The 10859-nt window shown below is 40.7% G+C and overlaps 1 protein-coding gene across 2 annotated transcripts; it reads left to right on the forward strand.

Annotated features, from left to right (window-relative positions):
- Nucleotides 1–633: 633 nt before the first annotated feature.
- Nucleotides 634–7441, forward strand: LOC130378511 (uncharacterized). Of its 2 annotated transcripts, XM_056585246.1 has the most exons (6): nucleotides 634–788; nucleotides 1326–1415; nucleotides 6387–6527; nucleotides 6644–6822; nucleotides 6905–7041; nucleotides 7210–7441. In XM_056585246.1, exons 2-6 carry the CDS (start codon nucleotides 1334–1336, stop codon nucleotides 7352–7354), a joined length of 684 nt encoding a protein of 227 aa, XP_056441221.1. In that variant the 5' UTR covers nucleotides 634–788; nucleotides 1326–1333; the 3' UTR covers nucleotides 7355–7441. The 2 variants fall into 2 exon arrangements, with proteins under 2 accessions (XP_056441221.1, XP_056441220.1); XM_056585245.1 differs by having other exon boundaries at nucleotides 634–1415.
- Nucleotides 7442–10859: the final 3418 nt, after the last annotated feature.

The raw sequence follows: 10859 nt of genomic DNA on the forward strand, positions 1-10859 counted from the left end.
ATGTGTTATAGCTGCTTAATACAGACTTGAGCTGTTTGTATCTTTTCAAATACCGAATTACAAAGGGCTAACGGCCAAGGTCAAAGCTAGCATGAACATGCACATTTAAGTTAGCTTCAACATTGCCGACGGAGTTGGACAATAGTCCGTTAATCAGCGCAAATTAATGTTAATGGCCTGTCGTCCAACTCTCGGCAATGTTGGTCAATTTGAAAAACTGTTAGTGTTTTATTATTTTTACTCAAAGTTTTCAGTCTGAGTATATTACATAGGGAATACTGGTGCGGGGAGTTATCTGAACAAGCTTACTGTAGGCCAGGAGTGCCCAACAAGTCGATCGCGGTCTACCAGTAGACCACCGACAGATCCCAAGTCGACCGCGAGGGTTGAAGAAAAAATAAATAAAAGAATAATAATAAAATAAATTAATAAAAAAAAAAAAAGTATTTGCGCGGGACATATACGCGCGGTAGCGCATGCACTGTCAAGAGCAATAAAAAAAAAGGAAGGTATTTGCGCGGGACATACGCGCGGTAGCGCATGCGCTGTCAACAGTAGTTGAAAGCCGTCAACAGTACTATTTACCGTACGCACTCCTAAACGTTGACATGGCTGAGGGGAAACGAGCTAAGACCTACCATTTTCACCCTGAGTGGGAGGAAGATTATTTTTTTGTTTATTCTCATTCAAAGCATGTTAGTTTGATCTGCAATGCAACGGTGGCGTTGGCAAAGAAAGGGAATCTGGAGCGGCATTTTAAAACTGTACACGGGAAAAAGTGTTGTGAGGTTAGTTACTGCAGGCTGGGAACGATGCGTGTGGGTTTGCAATGTTGACACTAGACTGGTCGATTTCGGGAGGTTGGCTACTTGAAAAGTAGATCTTGAGTCAAAAAAGGTTGGGCACCCCTGCTGTAGGCACATTCAGTGCGTTTACATGACACTCAAGAAAGTCAAATTATTGGCTTAGTCCGAGGCTTTTAGACGTTTCCCACCAAGCGTGGTTATTTGACCGGGAAAAAATGTATTTATATTTTTTGCATTTTTTTTAAGGGCTTTTAGCCGTTTCTACTGATCAAGTTGCATCCAGATATTTTTTCACCTTCATGAATGTTCCACAACGGTGTGCATATGTAGAATCCATTAAATCTGATGGATTCTGAATTGATTTCATGCAAAAATGAATTTGCATGCAATTATTCTGAGGAATAACTGCTTGATGTTAAAGGGCTTTAAGTTAATCAATAACATATCCCCAGCTTCTATATGCTACTGTCAAAGTGCTGTGCTGTAGATGATAAAATTGTCTCATCTCTGATTTTACAGGTGCCATCATGTTGATAAAAACTAAAATAAATATGGAACAAAAATATGTCAGGATAACTGAGCCAAACTTGGAAGAATTCTTGGATGCTGGTAAGTATTAGTCATACTATATTGTAAAAACAAAAGCAAAGTGGACATTGTCATTTCATGCTATCAATATTCTAATGGTTGAAAATATTTGTCTTGCTCTCTGGCAAGCTAGCTCTTGTGTATTTTCTTTATAGGGTCACAGCAACCAATGGCAGGGGCGGACTGGCCATCGGGAGGTTCGGGAGATTTCCCGAACGGCCGGACGATTTCAGGCCGAGCCGGCCGGCCGTAATTCTTTTAGATTTTTTTTTTTTATTATTATTTTTTTATTATTATTATATATTATATATTTTTATGTTAAAAAAAAATGATAAAGTTAAGTAAGCCGTGATTTGGGGTGGCCTGCTGCCGGATATTTGCTTACAGCGCGAAACGGAGCTCTTGCCTGACGGTGAAACGGGGCCGATGTATTACTGTCAATTTAGAGGGGGGAGCACCCACACAGTGTATGGGGGCAAAGCGAAAGGCCAAAGCGAGCGGCCGAACGGCCCCTCCCAACTTGGACTGCTCCGCGGTCTGTCATTTCTGATTGGCTCAGCCTGACACATGGCCGGGTCAGTTACTTCTCGTTGATCTCACTGAAGTTACACAGTCAGAAACACGAAAATGTCAAAAAGGAAAAAAGGTGGTGGAGAGGAAAAAGAATTGGGTGGCGCTCAGAAGTTGAGGTTGAAAAAGAAAAAAATGTTAGAGCTAGACGCAGCCAAATGTGCAAAATTAACCGACCTTTTCCGTGGAAAAGCCAAGGTTGACGGCGACGCCCCTGTCAGCGAGACTGGTGAGGCGGGAACAGGACACAGCAACATAGCTATGACAGGTGCACTAGCGAGCATGTTTGGCAATATAATAATGACTTAAACTAATTATGGAAGTACCAGAGACGTCGGAGAACTATTCATAATATTGCAATGACCACGGAAGAGCCAGTGAATGAAGTATTGATTAGAGAGCGATTTATTAGATACCACCGCTAATAAACCATTGGAATACTTCAACACCGGTAGCCACAGCAACGCACAACAAACCCCGGCCCGCCCCCATCTCCCAAACCCTGTGCACTACAATATCATCAAACAGCTTTTGGCCGTTATATTATATATATATTATATTATATACTATTATATATAGAGCTAAAAGTATGTTTAAGAATTATAGTCTCTTAACTTTTATTATTATTATTGTTATTAGTCAAGTCCAGTGACAGTCGAGGTGATGCTGAGACACAGGGTGACTCCAGGCATGGTGGTGATGAGGAGGTGGAGGAGAAGGAGGAGTATGGAGCAGAAACCAGCATAGAAACAGTGAAAGGTACAAGGGCAATTGTTTTATGAATATAAATAAAAACAAGATTATGTTTAAAATGATAAAAATCATAAATTAAAGAATATCCACTATTGCAGATGTAGCTCTACAGTCAACCCAGGCAGAGTCAGGGTCCAGCAAAGGAGAAGTTGAGCTAGCTATTCACCCAGATGAGGATAAGGGATTTCCTTTTTTTGACCTCCCAGACTCAAAAGATTTTTCCAAATTTTTTAACTTCCACCCTCAACAACCCCCCAGAAAAGGTGTTAGCATCTATGAGACGAAAGATGGCATCAACAGAAAGTGGCTCACATACTGTCAAAGAGACAACTCTCTGTACTGTTCAGTATGTTTGGCCTATGCAAAGCCATCTGCAAGTGACAGCACATTTATTAAGGGGGGGATGACAGCCTGGAAGCATGTTCATCAAAGAATAGAAGAGCATGAAAGAAACAAAGGCCATAGAGATAGTGCAGAGGCATATTTTATGAAAGCCAGCCAAGCAGACATAGCAAGCCTACTTTGTGGGAAACAAATCTCTCTGCACCGGGATCAGGTCAGGAAGAAACGCCAAGTCATGGATCGTGTGATAGAAGTGATCAAAGTTTTAGGGAAGTGTGGTCTAAGCTATAGAGGCACTGAATTTGAAGCAGCATACACCTGGGAGAAGTTTGCTGTTGACCATGGAAACTTCTTGGAAATGATCATTCTATTAAGCTAATTTGATGTCTCGCTCCAAGAACATGTGAAGGAATGTGTTCAAAAAAGCAAAAGCCTACATGACAGTGGTGCAAAAGGCAGAGGATCCCTGGTAACACTGCTCTCTAAAACCTCTGTTAACAAAGTAATTGACGTCATCAGTCACTTAATTAAGGAGAGCATATCTAGGGAGGTAAGAGCGGCAGGGATGTTTTCTGTGCAGATTGACACCACACAGGATGTCACCTCCACAGACCAATGTGCTGTAATCCTCAGATATGTCAATGATGAAGTCCAGGAGAAGCTCATAGGTGTGGTTCAATGTGAGTCATCAACTGGAGAATATTTTGTGGAGCTACTTAAAGAAACTCTGTCAAAGGTGGATATTGATCTTCAGAACTGTGAGGGCAACTCAACTGATGGTGCAGCAAACATGCAAGGCCAATACAAGGGGTTCTCTACCTTACTCTCATCAGAGTCTCCTAATCAGGTGCACATCTGGTGCTATGCACTTAATCTGGTTTTGGGAGACACCACAGGCATTGTTATCGAAAGTGCATCTCTTTTTTCTATTATAAATGATGTAGCTGTATTTATTAAAGATTCATACAAGCGTATGAATGTCTGGGAGAAGGTGAGTGATGACAAGTGACACAGAAGGCTGTCTCCGATTGGAGAAACTAGGTGGTGGGCAAAGGACCAGGCTCTCAGCAAAATATTTGGCTGTTTTGGTAACCCCGACAATGCCTTGTTCGTGGACTTAATCCTAACACTGAAGAGGATAGTGGAGGATAAATCAATGAAACCACCTGTCAGAGCAAATTGGAGAAACTAGGTGGTGGGCAAAGGACCAGGCTCTCAGCAAAATATTTGGCTGTTTTGGTAACCCCGACAATGCCTTGTTCGTGGACTTAATCCTAACACTGAAGAGGATAGTGGAGGATAAATCAATGAAACCACCTGTCAGAGCAAAAGCAAAGGGTTACTTTGAGGCCTTTTTGAAACATGAGACAATCCTGACTGCACAAATATTTCTGAGGATATTTGAGATCACCTCCCCACTCTCCAACTACCTGCAGACCAGTGGCATGGACCTAATCACTGCGCATCGCCTAGTAATGGGGGCCCAAGACAGCCTAAAAAAATGCACAAGGGACATGGATGCCGTGACAAAAGCCGCTAATGTCTTTGTTGAGTGGGCTAACGATAAGCTGGAGGAAAACGAATCCGAAGAGGTGGTACAGGCAGCTCTCCCTGAAAGAAAAATCAGAAAGAAAAAGACCATGCCAGGAGCAGAAGGAAGAACACATATTGAGTGCAGAGGATCAGTACAGGATCAAGGTACACAACACCATTTTGGATACAGTGACTGAGAGCATCCAAACACGCTACTCTGCAAATGGAGCCCTTTATGATGATTTTGCCTGCCTCGACCCAAGGAACTTTGACACATTGAGAGTTAAAAACCTCCCATCTGAATCCCTGGAACAACTCAGTCGATGTCTCCTGAGATTTGACGACAGAGCCACACCTGGAAGGCTCAAGGCCGAGCTCTATAATCTGGCCAACCAATGGGAGAGAATAAAGTTGCCCCATTTGGAGTCCTACACTGTCAGGACTGCAGCAGAGCATACCAAAGATGGAGATGGCCTGGAGCTCACAGTCACCAGCTGCACCTCCTGTAAAGACTGTGCAATTTGTGTGTATCGGGTCCTTTCCAAATACAACCTTCTGACTGGTTCCTATCATGTCATTGGATTGGCCTACAAGTTCCTGCTGACACTCTCCTTCAGCCAAGTGGCCTGTGAGAGGACCTTCTCAACACTAACATTTGTGAAGAACAGACTGAGAACCACCTTGACACAGGATCGTCTTGAGGCCTTCATTATAATGTGCACCGAAAAAGAGATCCTGATGTCTCTAGACAACGATGAGGTCATTGACAAAGTTGCGGAGACCAGTGAACTGCTCCAGCGCTTGCTGATGATGTGAGGTAGGACAGTCTGTTTTTTTTTGTTTTATGAATAGAAATTAAAGCATAAGATTGTGTTTGAAATGATAAAAAAAAAAAAATCCACTATTATCTTTAATGTATTGGCCTGCTAAATTAGAATTATTTGTTACTTGTCATTTTCATGCAGATGTAGCTCTACACCGGCAGATTCAGGGTCCAGCGGAGAGGAAGCAGAGCGAGCTCTACACCCAGATTATTTTTTGCTGACAAGCTGTTTGTTTTCTCTAACTATATAAATCCAACTATATCAATCAAGGAAAGTTTGTCTGTCTGTGTGTGTGTGTGTGTCCTAATTTTTCTCCCAAACGGCTTTACCTATCACTCTGAAATGTCGAATAGCCCCTCAATATATACCTGGCCAGAGACTGACAGAGCCATTTTTCTAATTTGTCAATGCAAACGTTGGTTAAAAAAAAGCTTGATTAGTGATTTATGTGAAGCCGTAACCAGCAGACAATGTGTATGTGTGTGACAATTTTTTATTTATTTTTTCCCACTAAAATAATTGTATCTTGCACTATTTAGACCATTTTCAGCCTTGATTTACCTTTCTAGGCACATGCAATTTCAAATATTTTGTACATGGACAAGATTGCTTATAAAATATTTCCCAGTGATCTTCACATTATTCTAAACACAAGCACATCCCAACATTGACATGCAGTTGCAATGCACATATCCACGGATAAGGACTAGTTTTTATTATTTTACACCGTGGCAAAATTCCACGCACACTATTCCCGCGGTCTCATAAAAGGCCTCTCCATCCCAAAGTCCCGGGCCAAATTTTTGTCCCAGTCCACCCCTGACCAATGGTGGTCAGCTTTGTTGAGTTTGTATTGAGTGTAAAATTGTATGTAAATAATAATGACGATGACATTAGGTGCCCTACACAGTGACCACGTCACTAAGGGTTTTTAGGGTTTAAAGCCTCTGTTTGTGTATTTTTCCCTAAGCTTTCATGAAGTTCTCCATCCCACCACCCACTGAAGGCGTCACAGTGTATGATGAGACGGGAACGGAGGTGGACGCAGACGTCTTTGAAGACGTTGCACAGCAGCCAAATGCTGGTGTATTTACAATCAGATTCAAACACAGTAAGTTTCTGTCATGACTTTTTTTCTTTCTGACTCTTCTTTGAGCTAGACTCGGTTAAAAATGTAGGTTGTGGGAAACTGACAAATGGGATTTTTTTTTTCTCTCACATGTGTAGCATTGGAGGGAGCAACAGGCAGTTCACTGCCTGATGCAGCACTGGAACTTTCTAACTACAACCCTGAAGATTCAGTCATCCTAGAACTTTTATCTTGCACTTCTGATGACACCATCATCCTGGAGGCGGATTCAAGTCCATCTGCAAAAAGGCAGAAACAAGACCGAGATGCCAAACACGTATGTTGATGTGTATAATGTTTGATGTGGCAGATTCCTTTGGGGATTGCTCACTTTTTATTGTATTTTCTGTGTTTCACAGTTAGTTGAATCAGCCCTGGCTAAGAAACCAGGTGGAGACCGCATTGTGAAAGAATACAACAGGACAAAAGGTCTAACTGACTCTTCACGGCGACAGATGGTGAACATCCTTGCTGCCGACATGACTGAAACTCATGGGTAAGAGAAACTTTACTGGACTCTTGTTAGTAAAATCTGATTTGGCTGTTCAATCACACCTCTCTGCTTTCATCAGTTAGTTTTGTTTTTATTTATAGACTTAGTTCGTAAACTTTAAACATTCCATCTTAGTAGACTTTTTTGTTATTGTTATTTTACCCGTTGCAGGATGGCACCGCCACGGCATGTCAGAGAGATGTATGCCAAAGAAATAGTTTCCATGTTCCCGTACCTGATGGATCCATATTCCAAAAATGGATATGCAAGTATTTTTATGCATTCAAACAAATATACAGAAACTACAATGCAATAAGCAATTAGATATTGACTGTGGTGGGTGTACACAAGTACAGTTTTCTACTTAGTAAGTATTGTTTGTCTTAATATAAAGGAACATTTCTATGATGGAGAAAGTGGCACTGGTTATTTAGCATGGAGGCTCAAAACAATCCAGAGGAGCAATGCTACATCAGCGACCAGAACTTCTCCTCGTCAGACTGGTGGAGGGCCGAAAGCTAAGAGAGATGCATTAAGAAGTCCTGAGATGACCCTGACTGAAGAGCAATCCAAGGAGGCCATGTCATTCATGAAGTATTCTTCTGATGAGGCCACTATCAAGCAAAAGATGAAGATTACATTTGAATATCGTCGTCAGATCGTCCTCGATGAAGAGAAATCCTCAGGCGTCCTGACTGAATTTCCACGGTTCCGAGACGTCAAAGGCCTGGTAAATGAGTGTTTAAGCATACAACACTACAAATAACCTGAACTGTCACTTTTATGTTTCTTAACTCTTGCTATGTCATTTATCTAATGCAGGTTGAGCAAGACTTCATCTTGCAGTTTGGAGAAGATGTGGCTGCAAAGTTTTTGGAAAGGTTGGTTCAAACTCTATATTATTATTATTTTTTTTATAAATGATCATTACATATGAAAAGGAAATCCAGTTTGTTGAATTGAAAATTAGTTTAAATAAGTATTTGTCCACATAGGTGGCCTACTACATTAAAACAAAAGATCATCCAGCAGAGCAAGGCTCTCCCTACAACAAGTGAACTTGAGGAACTGATTTATTGTGCAGAAGCTACCTCAAATGAAAGGGAAGGGGATGAGGCCTCTCTTGGCTCTGGTAGGTTGTTAAGACTTTTTCCTGTTATGATTCCCCGGTTTATTCTTGGTTCAGCTGTAGCTTTAAAATGTGTTTTGGTTTTCTTTCTTTCTTTTGTATCTGTGTATAGGATGGGACAGTGATCTTTCCTCAATTATCCTCCTCCTCCACCTGATTCCTCCATCAGCCCAAGGCCGAAAAAGACCTGGCAAGGTGTCAGCAACCCAGGCTGAAAAACATCTGGTTGTGTTCATGAAGGTGTGTATTGTTGGTTATCGGAATGTCAAGAGATGTTTTTGTTTTATTTTTTTTGAAATTGTCATTTTTTAAGTAATGACAATTAATGAAGTTTTCAAGGCCTTGAAAAGAAAAATATGGCACATTTGGTATAATTATACTTAAAATGTCTCAATCAAAAGCTTCTGTCGGACTAGTCATCAGAGCTGTGCAGCCCTTGTGTTTTTCCAACATCTGTGATGTTAAATTGATGGACATAGATAAACAACCTATAAATCATCTATTATGCCACTTAAAACTTAACATTTCAAACTCTCAAAATATATGAGATGTATTTAAAACGTAATTGTATACCTTTAATAATAATTACGGTTTTGAACCAGATTAAAGCATTTTATTCTGATCTATGTTTAACTTTACTCCCATCTTTTATCAGAGTGGAACGAGCGTCCAGGAACACGTTGATGCCATCACCAGCTCCACTCAGCCCTATCTTCTTGCCATTGGAATGAATAGGGCCACCATCCATGAGTTCTTCATCGTGATTGACAAGCAGGCCATACCATGCAGGTCAACCAGTTCTCTTGGAGCTTTCGACGAACTCTTTAAGACACACTTTGTGTTTGGTATCATGTACAATCAGATGCTCCAAAACATGTACACCTTTGTACAGACCACTGTGTTCAACATAGACGTAGGCAAAGTCCGGGAGAGCCCTCGTGTCGCAGAGATTCGCGCTAGACTGCTACAGTAGTTTGTGTATAAATTAACTCAGAATGGGGATGATTTGTTTTGTTTGCCGGACACATTTTGTGAGTGTCATCATGCTGATCAGGCATATAAGATTGATTCATGGTTTATGTTCAGGAAAGTCACTGCGCTTAAAATGCGCTCAAGTAAGATGTTGTCATGTTTTTGGAACCTTTTCTGGTTTCAGAAAACACTTAAACTCAAAACATGCTAAGGAAATTGAGCCTGAAGTTGAAATGGATGATATTGTTTACAGTGATGATGTTGCAATTAATGCTCCGTCACAACATTTTGAAGTATCAGCTAGTGGCTCTCAAGTCGTGCCAGTATCCAACGTGAGTATTCATGATATGTGTGCCTCTGCTATTGCACATCTTCAGGTTTCTGGTGTAGGCCAGTCTACTTTAAATACTTTAGTGTCAAATATGGAAGAGGTAGTACTCGAAGTGCAGAGTCAAGCCAAAGATGCAGCTTTGAAATGCTTAGCTTCTCAGGATACTGGTTCTAAAGAAAAAGTAGAACAACTGTTTGAAAAACTTGAAAATCCTTTTACCTCACTGAATACAGAATCAAAACGAAACGTATTTTTTGAGAAAAAATGGAAAACTGTTCAACCTGTTGAAAAAGGTTGGTGTCAGATTTGAAAATAGAAGAAACCAATCTACTGGAACATATGATCAAGTCGTTGCAACAGACAAATTTGCCTATGTTCCAATTCTGCAAACATTGCAGTCTATTCTGGAAAATCCAAACCTCAGGGATATGTTGACATCTAGCCATACTCCCAAGGATAATGTATATTTTGATGTAAAAGATGGGTTGTATATGAAGAGACATCCTCTTTTTTCAAATGAAAGTTGTGCATTGCAAATTCAATTATTTTATGATGACTTTGAGACCGCTAACCCATTGGGATCTAAAAAAGGTATACATAAATTGGGGGCTATATATTTTACACTGAGAAATTTTCCCCCAAAGGTAAATTCTTCTTTGGTGAATATACATTTGTGTGCACTTTTTCATGCCCAGGACATTAAAACATACGGGTTTGACACCATACTTCAGCCCATCGTCAGTGACCTAAAAGTGCTTGAAACTGATGGGATTAAAGTTCCCACTTTAAAAAGTCCTGTACATGGCAGCATTGTGCAAGTCACCGGGGATAATCTTGGTATTCATGGCTTGTTTGGGTTAGTAGAATCATTCAGTGCAAGGAATTGCTGTCGCTTTTGTGTCTTAGAAAAAAGTCATTTTCAAACTGTTTTGCGAAGATGAAGAAAGTGTGATATTCCGAACAAAAGACATGCATGAAGAACATTGCTATACTGCACAAACAAATCCACAGCTACCTCATGTTTATGGTGTCAAGCGTTCATGTTTATTGAACTCTCTGCAATATTTCCACACAGTCGAAAATTATTCTGTAGATATCATGCATGACGTTTTAGAAGGAGTAGGACAGTACGAGCTTAAACTTGTATTGGAGTATGTTCAGGTGAACTTTATAACTGCAAGAGAGATGGCACGTAGAATAGAGTCTTTTAACTATGGCTACTCTGAAAGGAGAAATCGTCCCCCTGCAGTGAAGTTATTTGATGGAAGCAACGATTTGGGTCTTAATGCCATACAGTCCTGGTGTTTGTTGCGTAACATGCCATTGATATTTGGCGATCTAGTGCAGAGAGATGATGAGTGCTGGCATCTTTTAATGTTGCTTCTGCAG

Source organism: Gadus chalcogrammus, unplaced genomic scaffold, assembly GCF_026213295.1.
Source record: "Gadus chalcogrammus isolate NIFS_2021 unplaced genomic scaffold, NIFS_Gcha_1.0 GACHA083, whole genome shotgun sequence".
Taxonomy (NCBI): domain Eukaryota; kingdom Metazoa; phylum Chordata; class Actinopteri; order Gadiformes; family Gadidae; genus Gadus; species Gadus chalcogrammus.